This window comes from Xiphophorus hellerii, chromosome 8, assembly GCF_003331165.1.
Source record: "Xiphophorus hellerii strain 12219 chromosome 8, Xiphophorus_hellerii-4.1, whole genome shotgun sequence".
Taxonomy (NCBI): Eukaryota; Metazoa; Chordata; class Actinopteri; order Cyprinodontiformes; family Poeciliidae; genus Xiphophorus; species Xiphophorus hellerii.
Genome location: NC_045679.1, coordinates 4,582,110 through 4,602,145, shown reverse-complemented (window position 1 = coordinate 4,602,145; position 20,036 = coordinate 4,582,110). Strand labels below are relative to the sequence as shown.

Below are 20,036 nucleotides of genomic sequence, written 5' to 3'. Positions count from 1 at the left end.
CAGAAGAAAACTCCACTCCGTGTTTTATCAATCTCCAGTTCAGTCCAGTAAATTGATGCTCTCAGTTTTCCCATCAATCCACCAATGGAGACACCAAACTGTTCACAGCAGCACATAAAGTTCAGCCTGTAGCAGAAACAATCAGCTGATTGGACCCACAGTACCGGTGCTGCTACGGCCTGACATGAGAAGTCTTCCACTTTAGCTACAGCACATTTGGTCAGCTGGTTTTATCTCTGTATGCTCTGTGCAATGGCTGTGTGGTGGAAATGATCTTTAACAAAACGTGAGACTCTGTTTAGTGATCAGAGAAAGATTAATCCTTTTCTTCATCTGTTTGGATCGTTTGAACAAACTGTAAGTTTGTTTTATTTCCTAGTTGAACTTCTCTCTAATGTTTGGAGAAAATGTTCCCCATGAGTTGATCTCAAAGTTTAATCTCGCTTCCTTTTGAAAGTTAATCTACAGGATTATTAGATTACTGATGAACTGGAATCAAACAACATGATGAACAGCTGATGTTTCTTTGTTTTCTTCTCTGAACAAACTGCTTCATATTTTTGTTTCTTGGTATCAAATTCTTGTCTCCACCATTAAAGTCAGAATCAACAGTTTCCTGTTGCTCCCTTTCAAAATAAAACAAATATTGTTAAAATGTGTTTGATTCAGTCAGATTATTAAACAGTTAATCTTCTCCACTTGTAGAGTTTAATGATTGTGAACTAAAATACTTCCTGTTGTTCAGGTTGAATCAGTGAATGTAAATGTTGCTCCATGTCTCCATCTAGTGGACTGATAGTAGAAGTGCAGCAGCTGATGGCAGCTTCCTCTGCCTCTCTGTAAATCTTTTTTAGCTGCTGTTGCCAACAGCAGACATGGCTCAGTTTAATGTGCCATGTCTGCACCATGTTGGAGGAAGAAGAGAGGAAAATATTCTGCTTCTCTGACCTGAAGATCAGGCCTTCTGATGGTCGTCATTTTATTACCAATTTGGTCATAAATAGTTGATATTTTTGTAAAGACCGTCACCGGTTCTGTAAGAAGGAATGGACCAGAACTCCAGCAATGTATCATGAGAACCTTGTGGAAGGAAACCAGAACATTTGACCCAAATTAGACTGAAGGAGATTCTGACAAAACCTGAGGAGATGGAAGCAAACTTCTGAATTTTAAGTTATGAAACTGTCTCCAATATATATTTTTATATAATTCTCTTTCTTATTTCTGAATCATGAGGCTTTTCACATTCCTGGGTAAAAGTTACTCAAGACATCAAAATGTACAAATAATATGAATTCTGATTTACTAGAAGTTACCTGTGGAAAACCACAAGGGTCAGAACTGGGTCCTAAACTTTTCTTACTTTACATAAATGATTTATGCAATGAATCTAATTTGTTAACATTTTCTTTATTTGCTAATACATTATTTTGATCTGGTCAGTTTGGAGCAGCAACACTTTAATAGAAGGAGAATTACAACTATTAATGATGTGACAAAAATTTCAGGTAGAAGTTCTGAATGAAACAGAAAATATGAAGATTTTCCCACTTTAGGCTTCAAAGTATTGACCTCTGACCTTCATGGGATGGGAATGTTTTACTTTAAATCAGGACTTTCTGAAAGGCAGAGTTGATGAAAAAATCTTTTTAATGCAAATATTTAAATTTGAGCAGGAAAAGAACAGAATGAGCAGCAAATGAACCAAATGCAGAAGAAAAATGTTTTTATTTAAAACACATGAAGAAAAACTGCAGCAAATTTACAAAAGGAAGATTTAATATTCAAATCTGACATGTTGAGAAAAATAGGAGCTGATAGAAACAGAAAATGATCAGTGATTGAGAAAAACTGATCAACATTTCAATGAAATCTGATGAATGGAAGGAAAAAATAAGAGAAACAGCATCTTGATATTCAGTGTGAAGCTTTGACTGGAAACAGACAGGAAAACATGAGGATCCTGGAATAATCCCAGCTTCCATCTTTAAAGGACTGGAAGAAGAAAAAGTTTCCAAGGACTCAATCAGAATTGTTTCACCAAGAAATAGATTGTAGAGACTGAACTATCTGTTCAACAGTGAGAGAGTTTCTCTGACAGGAGGAAAATCTTTAGACTCTTTAGACTCAACTCAGCACAGAAACACTGAAGAGGAACCAGAACTGGTCCACCAGACTGTAAATCCAGGAATCAGAGGTTCAGTGAATGTGGTGTTGAAGGTGTGGAGGAGGATCAGTGAGTCAGAGGAAACTCTGTAGAAGGACAGAATGCCAGCAGGACAGTCCACATACACTGCTACTCTGTTAGAGACAGAGGAGGAGGAGAGACGAGTTTCTCTGTTATTGTGCCAGACAGAGTAACCATCATCAGAGCATCTCAGACTCCAGGAATGATCATTACATCCAAACAAACAGTCTCTACTGTCTCCTTTCCTTCTGATTCTTCTGTAACTCACTGATATATTAACTCTTCCTCTCCACTCGACCTCCCAGTAACAGCGACCAGTCAGACCAGTTCTACACAGCAGCTGATCCCAGTAATCAAATTCGTCTGGATGATCAGGATATGACTGAAGCTCCTTCACACATGTCACCTTCCTGTTGTCTTCAGACAGTTTGAGTTTTCTGTACACTGTGTTTGTGTCGATGGTGAGTTGACAGGAATCTGATGGAGAGAACAAACACAATCCAGCTGCAGTTATTGATCATTTATTGACACTTTGATGATGACTCCTGTATGAGTGATGTGACACTTTGAAGATGGTTGAATGTGAGCTGCTTTGTTGTCATGAATCAGATGAAAAACACACTTACACTTCCTCAGACCTGGTGTCAAGAACGGGACTCCAGCAGGCTCCACCCTGAAAGGAGGAGGGGGGTCAGACCATCAGTCTCTTTCAGCAGCAAACATGGACATTACATGTCTCTCAGACACACATTGTCCTCCACTGAGACAGGAACAGTCCAACATTTGGATTGCAAACTGCAGTGGATGTAGGAAGGACAGTTGGTGCTGCTGCAGCACAACTCATTTCTCCAAACACAGGAAAAGCTCCAACAGAGAGGAGAAAGGAAATCCCTCAGTAACAACCTGAAGAAACTCACTGAAGCCTAAAAGGACATCAGGAAACTAAGGAAACATTTCTGGAAGCTCAACCTGATTTAATAATCAGCATTAAAATACAATCAATCTAAACTCTGACACAACACCTGGATACCTGTTCCATCCACACTCCCACACACAGATGAAGGAATGAAACACTAAACAGCCCTGCTGCTGAAAACCTGCTGTGGCCTCACTGTAATATCCAGAAATACAAACATTAAAAAGGAGAAGCTGCGTCACATTCAACAAAGAGTTCAACAAGAATCAAAGATTTGATCTCTGAGCTCAGACTCACAAACCAGGGAGAGGCTTCCATCATCACACACCTCTGACAAACACCTCCAACCTTTCAGCACTTCCTCTACCAACCAACACCACCAGGTGGCGCTGCTGCACACATTTACAATGAGACCAAGAAGAAGAAGCAGCATCCTGAATCCAGCAGCTGCAGTAATGGCTTGTGAAAGTGTCCAAGGAGCATCTGGAACCAGAACCAGCAGATCCAACAGTCCAGAGAGTCTTTGTTTGCATCTTTCCTCTCAGATTTCCAAGCTGCTCTGAGAGGGAAATGACATCATCACTCTACTGATGATGTCACGCTCTGATGTCACTGATCAGGAGCTGCTGGACTTGTACATTTCCAGCATGGAGGACAGAGAAGATCTCAGCTCTGATGAGGAGCTGGCCTGCCTTCAAACTGATTCAGGGTCAAAGAAATATTTCCAGATGAAGTCAGACTAAAATGTTGGATTGTCCTGCTGTTGCAATCAGAGGCCAAGAAGAAGCTTCAAGTTCTTCTCCTGTTCAGCTCTACGTTCCTGTCAGAGACTTCAGCTCCTCATGAGGAGAAACTGGAAATGTAAGTATGAGATAGAGATTATTCACATTAATTCAGTAACCAGGATGTGGAGGAGTTTAACGTGAGCCTGAGCCCTCTGCTGTTCACTCTGATGACACACGACTGCGCCCCCAGTTTCGCCACCAACCACATCGTGAAGTTCGCGGACGACACAACAGTGGTGGGCCTCATCAGAGACGACAACGACCTGGACTACAGAGAGGAGGTGGAGCAGCTGGTGGACTGGTGCAGAGACAACAGCCTGATCCTGAACGTTGACAAGACGAAGGAGATGATCGTCGACTTCAGGAAGAACCGGCCCAGCCACGCCCCACTGCTCATCAACAGCTCGGCTGTGGAGGTGGTCAGCAGCACCAAATTCCTGGGGGTGCACATCACTAACGACCTCACCTGGACTGTGAACACCACGTCTCTGGCCAAGAGGGCACAGAAACGTTTGTATTTCCTGCGGAGGATGAGAAGAGCACACCTGCCCCCGCCCATCCTCAAGACGTTCTACAGAAGCACCATAGAGAGTATTAAAAAAGAGAAAGACATTTAATGCTAGCTTTGGACAAAACGTTTGGCTCCTGCTTCCTCTTTTAATTTTGCCCGGGATCGACGAGTGACGTTCTCCGTGGACGTGCAGCGACTGCGTGCTGCTAAAACGAAACAACAACAAAGCGTGTTGACGTCACAGATCACAGAGTTTAATTCCATACCAAGCAATGAACAACAAAGCTGCAGAGGAACAGAGATATGCATTTTTCTCATAAAAATAAAGACACACAAGGGGGAAGAGAGACAAACACAAAACAAATACAAAAAGGCAAAAAATAGCGGCCGCTCTCTCTTCTTCTTTTTCTGCGTGCTCCGTGTACGTAATCTTATAGCAAATAGGTGTTTCCCTATTTAATTTATGCAGCCAAGGCGTTCCGTTCTTTGACCTATTGGAAACTCCCCTCAATCTACGCAAAGATCAAAAGACCATCTGCCTTCTACCGAGACAAAAGAGCAGATAGCTGGCCCTGACCCCCTGTGGCTCCCACAGTCATTCTGAGTACAGAACGACCTGAGATACAATCTCACAGATACCTGAGAAATCTAAAGTCTCTGTCTCCCAAGGAAAATGCAAATTTTATGGCTTTGCCTGTAGCCTGGCCTCACAGTGGGGGTCCCATTGAGAGATCTCCCTTAATCTGCATTTGGTTCCTGTGTCTCTGAATGCTCAACAGAAAACTGTTCAAAATAAGAGTGTTCCATATATCTTTTAAGATTAACTGTATTAAGCACCAAAATAATCATATTTCCTTAACAAGAGCATTCTGACCAGCTGCCTCTCTGTGTGGTGTGGAAGCTGCAGTGCCTCCGACTGGAAGAACGTGAGGAGAGTGGTGCGGACAGCAGAAAGGATCATCGGGGCCCCCCTTCCCTCCATTCAGGACATTTCATCCCAGCGCTGCGTGTCCCGAGGCCGAAACATCATCAGTGACCCCTCACACCCCCGCCATGGACTGTTCTCCCTGCTGCCCTCTGGAAAGAGGTTCCGCAGCATCCGGTGCAGGTCCACCAGGATCCGAAACAGCTTTTTCCCACTTGCCATCAGACTCCTGAACTCTTAACTGGACTGCACTTAAAATCTGGTCTCCACTTTATACCTTGCACATGTACAGAGCTAAATAACTTCTATTTTACTGTCATTACTGCACTTTATATTCTATATTTATATTTATATTTATATTCTATACTGTATTTTATTTTATTCTGGAGTAACCTCACAACATTGGAAGCTCAAAACATTGTCCTGAGCCGTATGCAACGAAATTTCGTTCTGTATACACCCTGTGCATGCAAAATGACAATAAAGTCAGTCTAAGTCTAAGTCTAAGTCTAAGTCTACTGGGACATTCATGGCAGGAGACGCTGCGCTCCATGCGCCCCGACCGCAGTAATCAATGTTACTGCCAGTTCAGCTGCTTACAACTATTTAATTGTTTTATTTATTGCAGTCGATTTAAACTAGAAGCTTGGTAAGATTACATAAAACTTCTCTAACCTAAATCAATTTCACACCCAAAACTCAGACAGCGTTTAGCAGCTTAACTTTCCTTGATATGTTTTTCAGATTTGATGGTGAATTTTTGAAAGCTAGCAGTTCATGATATCAGGGAGGCAAAGGCGGCACCAGAATCATTGATTACTTTCAAACTAACCAACAAATCAAGCGACTTGGATGTAACTTGTAACGCAACGCTTTATAGAAATGTAGTGAAGTAGAAAGTACAGATACTGTAAAATGTAGTGGAGTAAAAGTTCCCACCATTAAATCTACTTACAGAAACATGAAAAATGTCCTTTAGTTCAGTAACAAAGTTCTTGTCCCAACAACCAGGATCAGGTGAAGGACCTCTGCAGTCCCATGATGCTTCCTCTCCCTCTTCTAAACCATCTGATGGGCTGATATCATCCCTCTACTTTATCAATAAAATGTTTTTCTTTCTCTTATTACGATTCCATTATTTATCCTAAATGTGACGTCAGAGCTGTGGATCTGGAATCTGATTGGTCGGATGGATATTTCCCTGGTTTTCCAACATGAAGGGTCTCTGCCTTTTTCCAAGACGTTGGGAATTTTTCCCAAACTTTATTGAACAATCCCAAAAGCTTTCCCAACTACTGAAAACCTAAACACATTAGTCTTTTCTTGGATCTGTCTAAAAGGTCTTATTATTGTTTTTAATTTCTACCACAGTCAACAGAGCACAATTCTACTTTTTCACCATCATTCACTGCAATTCTTCATTTCCTCTGGAAAACAAGGGATTTCCATTCTCTCCTGATTCCTTTCATTCTTTGGATCATTTTCCAGATGTCGCCCCCTGGTGGAGATCAAACTACTAAATGGATGAAACTGTTAAAATTCTCACTTTCTTTCTTTGCCTCATGAATAGATTTCTTCACTTTTTATGTAATTTATATTTTATGAAATCCTGAAAGTTGTGAGTTTTGTTTAAAATCTAAAGTTCTTTATTTTTCTCTCCCATAACTTTTAAACATCCATCTGACCAACATGGAGTTACTTTTCTTCTCATCTTTGCTTCTTGGGGCTGATTGGTCTGGAGCTCCATCAAATATTGTTTTAAAGTCCTTTCTGCAACCAGTATATCATCATGGAAATCTAACTGGACTTCTTTTATTAATTTAGTCAGAGTCCCTATTAAACTATTAAACCCATCCCTCTCTTTAATTTTCCTTGTGAGCCGTTCTTAGTCTGGAGAATATTCCAGAAAACTGGGTAATGATCTCTGCCTCCAGATGAGGAGTCTCAATATTTAATTATCAAACTAAACATTCAGCTTCAAACTAAATGTTTCCCAGCAGACTGACTAAAGACATTTCTCCCTCTTCCTCCTCTATCAGACCTTCTCTGCTCCTGCAGCAGGTTCCTCCATACCTGAGAGCTTTCAGTCTCCAGTGTGGATCCTTCAGTCCAGCCGACAGCAGCTTCACTCCTGAGTCTCCTGGATGATTGTAGCTCAGGTCCAACTCTTTCAGATGGGAGGGGTTGGAGGTCAGAGCTGAGGCCAGAGAAGCACAGCCTTCCTCTGAGACCAAACAGCCTGATAAGCTGCAGACACACAATTCATCACATGATGAGAATATGAGAACATTGATGTAGAACCCAAGGTCTGAACTGATGGATGGATGGATGGATGGATTTGTAACATGTGTAATAAATAAGAAAGCCAAGCAATTGCTAGGATTTGTAATAATGTTTCTTTTTGCTCCTAAGATGCAGCAATTTGTCAAGTGCCCAGAGTTACCTGAGAGTTTCCAGGTTGCAGTTTGGACTCTTCAGTCCAGCAGAAAGAAGCTTCACTCCTGAATCCTGCAGGTTGTTGTTACTCAGGTCCAGTTCTCTGAGACTGGAGGACTGGGAGCTGAGAACTGAGGACAGAGCTTCACAGCTTCTCTCTGAGAGGTTACAGCCACTCAGTCTGAGGAGACAGAAAGAAAAATCTGTTATTAAAGAATTAATAAAAAAAATATTTTACTTTCCAGTCATTTATGTTCTTTTTTGAAAGATTGAAGGAGCTATCTCATTTTGCACATTCTTATGTTGCCTTTTGTTGTGAATTGGTTTGGTCAATAGTTGGGTCGCCATCTTTAAAGGACTGATCTAAAAAGAACAAGGAGGCTGGCAACAAACTTTTGAATTCCACAATAAAACTAAATTCATCCAGTCTCAGTTTTAGCAGAAAGAGTTTTGCTTCTTTAATAATGCATAATGATGATGGTGTTGTTATGGTGATGATGTTGCATATTAATAGACATTTTCCCCGATGTATCCCTGTGGGCAACATCTGGGAGACAATGCATCAATAAATAAAATAAAACAACATGAATCAATATTTAGCACCTCATTAAAAGTTTTCCGTTGATCAACAATAAATGCAATAACAATCTGTGTCCTTACAGAGCTTTGTTGGAGGCTTTAACCACTGGCAGCAGCCTCAGAAGAGCCTCCTCTGAAGCAGAGTATTTCTTCAGGTCAAACACATCCAGATCTTTTCCTGATGACACTAAAATGAAACCCAGAGCTGACCACTGAGCAGGAGACAGATTATCTGTGGACAGACTTCCTGAACTCAGAGACTGTTGGATCTCCTCCACTAGAGAACGATCATTCAGTTCATTCAGACAGTGGAACAGATTGATGCTTTTCTCTGCAGACACATTCTCATTGATCTTCTCCTTGATGTACTGAACTGTTTCCTGATTGGTCTGTGACCTACTTCCTGTCTTTGTGAGCAGACCTTTTAGGAGTCTCTGATTGGTCTGCAGTGAAAGTCCCAGGAGGAAGCGGAGGAACAAGTCCAGGTGTCCATTTGGACTCTGTAAGGCCTGGTTAACAGCACTCTGATGGAGATTATTTATATTTGATTTGTAATCAAATTTAGAAAAAAATGATGGTGGATTTTCTTCCAACAGGTTGACCCCAGATTTGATGAAGGTTCGATGAGCATAAACAGCAGCCAAAAACTCCTGAACACTCAGATGGATGAAGCAGAACACCTTGTCCTGGTACAGACCTCTCTCCTCTTTAAAGATCTGTGTGAACACTCCTGAGTACACTGAGGCTGCTCTGATATCGATGCCACACTCTGTCAGGTCTGATTCATAGAAGATCAGGTTTCCTTTCTGCAGCTGATTAAAAGCCAGTTTTCCCAGAGACTCAATCATCTTCCTGCTCTCTGGACTCCAGTGTGGATCTGTTTCAGCTCCTCCATCATACTTGACCTTCTTCACTTTGGTCTGAACCACCAGGAAGTGGATGTACATCTCAGTCAGGGTTCTGGGCAGCTCTGCTCCCTCTCTGGTCTCCAACACACCCTCCAGAACTGTAGCAGTGATCCAGCAGAAGACTGGGATGTGGCACATGATGTGGAGGCTTCGTGATGTCTTCATGTGGGAGATGATCCTGCTGGCCTGCTCCTCATCTCTGAATCTCTTCCTGAAGTACTCCTCCTTCTGTTTGTCATTGAACCCTCTGACCTCTGTTACCATGCCAACACACTGAGGAGGGATCTGATTGGCTGCTGCAGGTCGTGTGGTTATCCAGAGGAGAGCAGAGGGAAGCAGTTTCCCCCTGATGAGGTTTGTCAGCAGAACGTCCACTGAGGTGGACTCTGTAGCATCAGTCAGGATCTCCTTGTTGTGGAAGTCCAGAGGAAGTCGACTCTCATCCAGACCATCAAAGATGAACAGAACCTGGAAGTGTTCAAAGCTGCAGATTTCTTTGGTTTCACTAAAGAAGTGATTAACAAGTTTCACCAAGCTGAACTTTTTCTCCTTCAGCACATTCAGCTCTCTGAAGGTGAATGGAAATATGAACTGGATGTTCTGGTGGGCTTTGTCTTCAGCCCAGTCCAGAGTGAACTTCTGTGTTAGGACTGTTTTCCCAATGCCAGCCACTCCCTTTGTCATCACTGTTCTGATTGGTTGATCTCTTCCAGGTGGGACTTTAAATATGTCTTCTTGTCTGATTGTTGTTTCTGGTCTGTGTGGTTTCCTGGATGCTGTTTCAATCTGTCTGACCTCATGTTCATCATTGACCTCTCCAGTCCCTCCCTCTGTGATGTACAGCTCTGTGTAGATCTGGTTCAGAAGGGTTGGACTTCCTGCTTTAGCAATCCCCTCAAACACAGACTGGAACTTCTTCTTCAGACCAGATTTAAGTTGATGTTGACAAACTGCAGCAAGACGTTCTAAAATAAGACAAAAAGTAAAATCAGAAACTAAATAAAATCAGATTCTCAAGATGTTTTGCATAAATGTGATTCCATCTCTTCAAATTTCAGTAAATGTCTGATTTATCCATCAGGTTAAACCTTTGTAGAAATCCTCTTACTGCTCTGCAGACGGTCAGCCAGCTCCTCCTGCTTCATCCTCCGCAGGAAGTTCAGTGTGATCTTCATCACTGCCTCTCTGCTGCTCCTCTGTTCTTCATCCTCACCTTCCAACACCTCATCATCTCTCTGACTCTCTGAGCATTCTGGGTCATTTGGACTCAGAATCTTATGGATCTTCTTCAGCTCATCCTTCAGAAAAGTGACAATGTTTTCCTCCAGCGTCTGGAATAGAATAATAGACGAAGGAAACATCAGACTGAAATCATGGAGCCAAACACCAGATGGATGTTTGACAGACTGACAGTCCTCTGGTCTACAAAGTGCAGCATGTAGATGACTGTGAACAGAACTCATGGAAAAGTTGTTGTTCATGTACAGACCATGAATATGGAGTCCAGCTGTGTTTGATGCTGCTGGGCAGACGGACAACTGGGAACCTCTGAGCTCTGCTGGTCCACTCTGTGGAGGAACCAGGAACAATTAGGAAGTCAGGAAATATTCATCCAGTTTTATTCAGAAATGAAATCACCAAGACTTTCACATTAAATGTACTTGAAGCAGAAAAACAGAGCATCATATGACCAAAATGGAGTGAAGTTAAAAAGAGGAAAATGAACTACAAGGATGAAGAGCAGTAACACCAAAATCACCTAGAAGACATTTTAAAAGGTTGATGCTGAACTTGGACTTCAAACAGTCCAAACTGTCATTAGATCTGATGCTGGTGGAGACAGTTTCCCAGAGCTTGGGGACAGTGGAAGTGAAGGCTCTGTCCACACAGGTCCTCAGGACAGTGTGGGACATCCATCAGGTTCTGATGACTAGATCTGAGGTGATGTGGACATGGAGGAGGTTTGAGATATGTGGGTGTGTGTCCATGTGGGATCCTCTTTGTCTTTCAGCATTAATTTGTGTTTAATCGGACTTAGAGACTAATCCAAATATAAACCTAGAAATGAAATTGGTAGTTTCTGTGTCTTGATTGAAAAGTGAGTTCATTATGGGTCATTTTTGTCCCCGTTATTCATCAGCAGTAATTGGGTGATTCTCTGAATTCGGTACATTTTGGCGTCTCAGATTACTTAAAAATATACCACAATAAATTGTGTTTTTGATCACTGCATCTATTGAAGGACTCTTTAAACCTCCAGGAAAATATGTCTCCCCACCTTATTCATGAAATCCCAAACAGTATTACGGATTTCTTTGTTACTTAGGTTGCTTTAAATTCAACCCCATAACAGGACAATTTCATTCCTCTGTCCCTTGATTAAAATAACTAATTGTATGTATATCTTATTTGATTTTGAATCATAATACTTAGACTGATAAGTAGAATATGGCAACGTGATGAAAAAGCTCTTTTCATAAATCATAAAAATATACTTTAAAATAAACATTAAATCAGGCTTTTTAATGTTTTTGAATCATTCTTTAAACTTTGCATATAGTCCAACAAATATTAGTCTAATATTTGCTGTTATTATAAAAAATTCATAATGTATCAAGTAACGGTTGTACCCATTGTAACAGTTGACCAGACTGTAACGGGGTTGAAGATTTTTACTAAAAGTTGCCATAAGTCCACATTAGCTAGGTTATGGAGCAACATATGATATGATGAAAACAAGAATTAATATGTGTTTGAAAGACCATTCTTTACTTTTTCCCAAACAACAATAATTATCATTTACATGCCTAAAGGTGTGGAAAGGTTGAGCTTGACAATGACGATGTTTGGATAAAAATAATCAAATATAGGTAAGAAACTATATTAACACTTAAATATCTTTACAGTGTGAGCAGAAAAAAACTTAAGTGATGTCACTTCCAGGATGATGAGGAAATTGGACTGAGCCATTATTTATAAAAAGGAGGGATTGGTCTGCTGTTACAGGGTTAAACAAAACTGGAGGGACATGATTAAAAAGTGCTATTTTATAAATAATTCATGTATTTTTCTCATATTTCTTTTATTTAGATTAAAGTATACCTAAAAATGTTCAAAATGGTACAAATAAGTTGCAGTTACTGGTTAGTGTCATTTGTTTTATATTCAGTGAAAAATTAACATTGGTCAGTGGGGACATGCTCATCTGGCTGACCTCTACGCTTCAACAACCCATCAAATATTTCAAAACATAATTTTTAAAATATATTTGCATGTTATATTACCAAGACACATGGATATTTACAATACTTGATTTTTGTCAAACAATGTGGGTTGCATTATATGAAAATATTTGAGATAAACCTGAGAGACACAAAATGCACCAAATTCAGAGAATGACTCAGTTGCTTATTTATGGTGTCAGTTAGAGACCATCTGGTTCTGAAAGATATCCACATGAGATATTTTTTATCTTAACTGTGGAAATGGTTAATAATCCACTATGTTGGATGATGTTTGAACCACAGAGATGAAACTTTAATCATAAAATTAATTCATAAAAGCCTTTTTCTTTCAGCATTACTCTGTCTGGAAAATAAATTACATTTAGATTTAGAGAACAATCCAAATATCAATCTAGAAATTAAACTCACTTCTGCCTTTTGTGTTTGTGTGTTAAATTAATATTGGATGGTCATAATAACAGATATAAACTGAACAGTTACAGCAGTTAGAAACAGCTCACCTCTCTGATGGTGGAGATCCAGGAGATTTAAAGTAAATGAATTTATCCTTTGACCTGTCACTCTTCAAGGACACACAGCTGGGTTCTGGTTCTGGTTCTGGTTTGCGTCTCTGATGGATCCTGACAGAAACATGATGATTAAAACTTAATCAGCAAAGAGGAGCAGCAGCAGCTTCATCACCACGTCTGTTCTGGCCTGATATAGTGAACGCTGCGTGAAAAGGGCTGTGGACAGTTAGAGATGGTGACCTCACCTCTGACCTTTGCTCTGGCTCTCATCTTCCCCACACAGAGTGGTTTTAGAGGGAGGGACTCCCTCCTCTCTGTCCTCACACTGATCCATGCTGCTGAATTCACATCAGCTCACACACACTTTCTACCTTCACCTGCAGAGGAAACACACATCATTCATCTGCACATCAACTCTGATCATCCTTTACATCATTAGAGCTGGAAAAAGATCAGCTGCTCCTCCTCTGATTGGCTCTTCTTCTCTGCTTCATATCAGTGTCAGGTGAATGCAGTCAGACAGCAGAGAGGCAGAGGAAGCTGCCATCAGCTGCTGCACTTCTACTATCAGTCCACTAGATGGTGGCCCTGAGGTAAAAACCACTTCACCACATTCAAAAATGCTACAACATTAACAAAATGGAAAGGGTATGTCCCAGTTGGAGACCCACCGTTGTGGGCGGAAACACAGGGAGGGCCAAGAGTCCAAAAACAACAAAAAACTACCCACAGGGTGGGCAGAGGCAAAAGAGGTGGGAACCACGGAGGTGGTCTGGCAGTCGTCCGCGGCGGCGGGAACCACGGAGGTGGTCCGGCGGCCGTCCACGGCGCTGGAGGCGGGAACCCCGGAGGCGGTCCGGCGGCCGTCCGCGACGCTGGAGGCGGGAACCCCGGTGGCGGGACCCCCGGAGGCGGTCCAGCGGCCGTCCGCGGCGCTGGAGGTGGCGATGAGGAGTCCCGGGGGCCGCCCACAGACGGCGACGACGAGCCCCCCGAGGCAGGGTCTCTGGTGGAGCACAGGGGGTCTCAGTTGGAACGCGGGGGGTCTGGGTCTCGGGAGGAACGGATAGAGTCTGGGTCTCAGGTGGAACGCAGGGGGTCTGGGTCTCAGGTGGAACGCTGAGGGTCAAGGTCTCAGGTGGAACGCTGAGGGTCAGGTTCTCAGGTGGAACGCTGAGGGTCAGGGTCTCAGGAGCAACGCAGAGGGTCAGGGTCTCAGGAGGAACGCAGAGGGTCAGGGTCTCAGGAGGAACACAGAGGGTCAGGGTCTCAGGAGGAACACAGAGGGTCAGGGTCTCAGGAGGAACACAGGGGGTCTTGGTCGGAACACTGGGAGTCTCAGTCTCGGGAGGAACACAGGGAGTCTCGGAAGGAAGTCCAGAGCGCAGCCTCGGGGCCGGCTGCGGAGGCGAGCCGGGGCGGAGCCTGGGAACCGGCTGCGGAGGCGAGCCGGGGCGGAGCCTGGGAATCGGCTGCGGAGGCGAGCCGGGGCGGAGCCTGGGAATCGGCTGCGGAGGCGAGCCGGGGCGGAGCCTGGGAACCGGCTGCGGAGGCGAGCCGGAGCGAAGCCTGGGAACCGGCTGCGGAGGCGAGCCGGAGCGAAGCCTTGGGGCTGGCTGTGGAGGCGAGCCGGAGCGAAGCCTGGGAACCGGCTGCGGAGGCGAGCCGGAGCGAAGCCTTGGGGCTGGCTGTGGAGGCGAGCCGGAGCGAAGCCTCGGGATTGGCTGCAGCTCCGGAAAGCGACGAGGGGCCGGGTGCACCGGCGGCTCACGTTTCTGTCTCCGAGCGGGCAGCGGAGGTGGCGGCTCCGGAAAGCGACGAGGGGCCGGGTCTGCTGGCGGCTCACGTCGCTGTCTCCGGCCAGACAGCGGAGGAGGTGTTTCCGGAAAGTGACAAGGGGCCGGGTTCGCCGGCGGCTCACGTCGCTGTCTCCCCCGGCGTAGGTTACGGCGGGGGCCGAATCCGGGGGGCTTTGGGGTGGTGACTGGTGGGATCTGACATTTTCTAATCGCCAGGGTGTAGTCCGAGCCCAGTCCCATTTCTTCCAGCAGCAGCGGAGATGGCAGGATCTCTACGTCCCTGTAGAGATCCCGCTGAGCCAACTCCAACTGTTGCTGGATCCATGCCTCCTGGTCGTGCTGGGCCATAAGCTGCTTTCTCACCGTTCGGTCTGGTCGGGTCCTTCTGTCATGAAGTGGTGAGGGATGGTGAGGCAGACGCAGCGGACCCAGGTATGAAGAATAATGAAATTTAATGAAGAAAACTCAGTCCAAACAACGAACAGCAGGCACAAGGAAACACTGACGACAACTAGACTCGACATTGACGTTGACAAGGACCCGACGAGGAACAAGGAACACAGGTGGAGTTAAATACACGGGAGGGTAATCACAGAAACGAGACACACCTGGGAACAACCAAGGGGAGGACAGAACAACGAAGAGACTTAAGGACACAGAAAACTCTAAATAAACACAGAAAAACACAGAACCCGACAGAGATAACATGATTCCTTATAGTCAGACTGATCCTGTGCTGAAGAAGATGAGTGAGATCACAGGATATCACGGGATATCATGGGGAATCACGGGAAATCACGGGAGACAATCGTTTGTTCTCTCAATTTGAATAAAATGTATTCAAGTTGAGATAACCTGATTCAGTTTAGTCAGATTGATCTCCCTCCAAAGAGGGTCTAGCGAGATCAGGAGATCACGCGAGATGCTAGCGAGATTATGGAAGATCACAGGACATAACTGTTTTGCACCTGGGAAAACTTCAAGGCGGTTTCAGTTACACATTAAACTATAGATATTTGTTTTTCTCTGCAGGTCACTATTGGCACTTAAAAACTGCACTGTAACAAATGGCTGTAAAAACTACAGCATGAAAATACAGTAAGGCGGCTGGGTTTTGAAAATACAGTTCTGTTGTACCTTTTCTAATTGTTGAGTGTTCTTTCTACCCTTTCACCCAGTCCTGTCTTAAAACACTTAATGTAATGTAACTTAAAAAAATGTCTTTGAATTAACGTAATTAAATCATGGGAAGGATCATGTTTGTTGAGCTAACTTAATTTTCATGAGTTGGATCAACTTAAGTAATGTGAAGGTACCACTGTAACATAAATTGGTTTCTCGGGCCTGCTGTGGTGGCGTAGGTGGTTAGCACGCCTTAGTCCTTAGTGGAGGCCTTAGTCCTCGATGCGGACGTCGCTGGTTCGACTCCCGGTGACCTTTGCCGCATGTCCTCCGCCCTGTCTGCCTACTGTCGCAATAAAATACGAGGCACTAGCGCCGCAAAAACTCTTCGGGGAAAAAAGTTGGTTTCAACAATAAACGTAGCTTCAGCAGTTGCTAGCTGCTTCAGGCTCTGAGTTGAAATTGATAAAGTGTCAAAATAATCCGATTGCTATCCGCGGTTCTAAACTGCTTTGAATTTGTGTCGTTTCATCATTAGTGACCAGCAGCCTGATGTTTCTGTTTTCTTGGTTTGTTGTACTTCATGTCTGTTTGATGGATTTCAGAATGACAGTCTGTGGTGGTGAAACTTGTAAGCTCTGCTGTTGCTGGCATGTCTATGTTTTAAAGTTATATTATCATGAGCTTTATTATTTGGGTATAAAGGACCCGGTCATTAGCCCCGCCCCCCGGCCCAACTCTGACTTGTTCCACTTGTGGACAGCTCACCTGGTTTGTAGTTTTTATTTTCAGAGCAGAAGAACCAGGAAGTAGAAGGTCTGCAGTGAAACAGACTACAAGTGGCTTATGTGATCTGAAAAAAACTAATATTCTGACTGAATCAAACACATTTTAATATTTCATTTTGAAAGGAAGCAGCAGGAAACTGTTGTATATAAACTTAATGGTGGAGAGCTCTCTTACAAAAGTCTCATTCAGAAATCCAGGATGAGAGATAAACCCAAGCTTGACACATTAATTCATTCTAGCTTCATCCGTTTCACAAAAACCAAACCAAACTAAGGAGGTGCGACTATGTTGAGCCAGGCCTAAATAAATCAGATGAATATGTGTTAATAAATGTCTTAAAGAAACCATGAGTTGCTCACAGGCTCACTGATGCTATGCTAGATAAATTCCATTAGTGGAAGTCAATATTATAATGTGCGGATCTGATAGTGTTTATTTTTTTCTCTTTCTCTCAGTGAAGGCGGATGCTTTTATTCTCCTATTACCTTCCTCATCTGCTCTGTGTTCTGCTCTGTGTATTGTACTATCACTTTTGGATCCTCTCTTTCTTTGCATGTCTTCTGAATTGTAAACTATGGATCTGGGTTTGATGAGGAGAATGAGCAAAGGAGAGCCTTCCTGACCAAACAGGACATTTGCATCTGGATACATGATGAATTCCTGGGGGAAGTGAAAGACCCTGCATCTGTCAAATATTGTTGGTTGAGGATTTTTAAGATGTATATATAATTCAATTTTTGATGACAGGATTTCTGCTGTTTGGACTTGGCTGTTATCTGGTGTATCATGAAATTCAGAAAACATTGGCAGCTGTTCTGCCCATTGAGAGGCTGCCTGTCTCATACAAGGAAATGTCTTGCTGTGAACATTCAGACTCAGATGCTGTGTGAGCAGAACCACAAACAAGAAGTGATTCTTATTGAGAGAAACATTTCAGTTGCAGTTCCTGAAATCTAAGGAACAGACCTTGGAGAATTTGCAAGCTCGGCTCGGCAGGACTGATCATGAGTTTAGCTGTCTGGAGTTGGCATTGAGGTTTATCAGTGAGAACAATTATTGTCATCTGAATCTGAATGTTAAAAATAATAATAGTACATGACTGAATACTAACATTAATTTGCAGCATTTTATTTCAGGGAGGGAAAAAAGACCAAGACATGCAGACAAGAAGGTGTAATCAGTGACAAACACACTGGATTCTGATGGGTTTGGGCCACCAGGCTGAACTAAGAGCAGCAGGTTACTGGCAGAGGATTAATTACCTTGTAACATATGTGCTATTGGTTTTGTGAAACCAAATCAAGGTTTAATTAAGTCAGGATATCTGATAAATCATGGTTTAATCTTCTATCCTTTTTTGTGAAACATCACTCAAAGTTTGAATCCAGCAAATAGAAACATGAAATAGTTTGTTCAGAGAAAAACCAAAGAAACATCAGCTGTTCATGTTGTTTGATTGCAGTTCATCAATAATCTAATAATCCTGAAGATTAACCTTTGAAAGGAAGAGAGATGAAACTTTGACCAGAAATCAGAAGTGGATGTTTTCTAAAAACATCAGAGAGCAAAAACAAACAAGAAAGTTCCTGAGGTCAAAGTTCAAGAAGGAAAAAAACAAGAAAACTTACAGTTTGTTCAAATGATCCAAAGAGTTGATGAAGAATATATGAACAACAAACTGACTCTAAACTGAAAGTAAATGTGAGGGATGTGGTGGGACTGATGACATCACAACTCACATGATTTTTAGTTTCTTCTTTCAGAGCAGCAGAAAGTCTGCAGTGAAATTAGAGGCAGGTTGATAAAACCTTCATGAGGAAGGAGAGAAGTTCTGATGAAAATGTTTCATGATGGAATCATGAGGAGAAAAGAGTCCAGAGAAAAGAACAGCTGATTCCTGCTGCAGTAACTGGTCTGACTAGAAATACAAACAGGAAATAATCAGAAAGATATATATTTTTATATAATTATTCTCTTTCTTATTTCTGAATCATGAGGCTTTTCACATTCCTGGGTAAAAGTTACTCAAGACATCAAAATGTACAAATAATATGAATTCTGCTTTACTAGAAGTTACCAGTGGAAAACCACAAGGGTCAGAACTGGGTCCTAAACTTTTCTTACTTTACATAAATGATTTATGCAATGAATCTAATTTGTTAACATTTACTTTATTTGCTGATACATTATTTTGATCTGGTCAGTTTGGAGCAGCAACAGTTTAATGGAAGGAGAATTACAAATATTAATGATGAGATAAAAATAGATTAACACTAAATTATGGAAACATTTGTAATATTTAGTAACAAGAAAATAAAAAAATGAAAGTGCATACTTTAAAATGTTATGATTTAGTAGAGATCAGAACAACATTGATTATTTACAAAGTCTATAATAAACTCCTTTCATGGTGTAAAGAAACATTGTTAGAAATGAAAGAAACAAACTATAAACTAATAGAAAATGATTTATTTAGGATGAATATTAAAAACAATTGTAGGTAATTTAGAGGGATTTCTAGTTTGCAATAATTTAGTGAGGAGATAAAAGTGTTTTTCTCTCAAATAAAATAAGGTTTATGATGTTTTTTGTGAGTTTGTCTACAAACTTAGCTGGAAATCCTTGAAGATGTTTTATAAAAATATACAGGAAATATTTTGCTGCTTTGATTTTGATGATGATTTATGTAGAACAGAGTGAAAGTTTTATATGTTTGTTTTTCTATCTAAACTTTTTTCAGTTTAAACTTTGTATTCTTGCCATTGACAGTAATTTAAACTTTGTTTAATTATTTCTATTCTTGTCTTGTTTTTCCAACTTTGTGTTTTTTCTTGGTTTTGTGTTTGTTGGTTTTCAGCTTTTTTCCTTTAATGAATAAAATCATCATTTGAAAACTGTTTATTGAATTTAATCAGTTTTTCTTCATCAAATATTAAAATCAGTTTGATGATCTGAAACATTTCAGGTGGACAAAAAGACAAAACAGAAGAAATCTGTAAAGGAGCAAATACTTTTCACAGCACTTTATGTTTCAGGTCCAAAGAAATCAAGCGGTCCAGTCTGGATTTAGAAGCAGAATGTTCTGTTTAAGGTGTGACTGGAGTCCAGTTGTTCTGGGTTTCTGGATGAGTCCAGAACCTTCTGGATCAACCAAACCAGATGCTCAGATCTTCTCATCTGGAACATCTGGGAGAGCTTCTGACTAAAACTACAGACATCAGGTTCAATGAGGATCTGAGATCTGAGAACGTTTCTATGAAGCATTTTAATCCTCTTGTCTCTGTTAGGTGGACAGTGGAGAAAAAGAAGCAGAAAAAAGCAGAA

The 20,036-nt window shown here is 42.0% G+C and overlaps 1 protein-coding gene and 1 pseudogene across 1 annotated transcript; both read right to left on the bottom strand.

The window, feature by feature from the left end:
* The window catches only part of LOC116724903 (NACHT, LRR and PYD domains-containing protein 3-like), a 139,601-nt pseudogene that overhangs the window by 95,146 nt on the left and 24,419 nt on the right, over positions 1-20,036 (bottom strand).
* LOC116724497 (NLR family CARD domain-containing protein 3-like) lies at positions 8,159-13,336 on the bottom strand. The gene is made up of 5 exons (XM_032570235.1): positions 13,248-13,336; positions 12,994-13,113; positions 10,738-10,816; positions 10,360-10,579; positions 8,159-10,213 (listed from the first exon to the last, which is right to left on the bottom strand). The coding sequence occupies exons 1-5, from the start codon at positions 13,334-13,336 to the stop codon at positions 8,418-8,420; spliced, it is 2,304 nt and encodes a 767-aa protein (XP_032426126.1). The 3' UTR covers positions 8,159-8,417.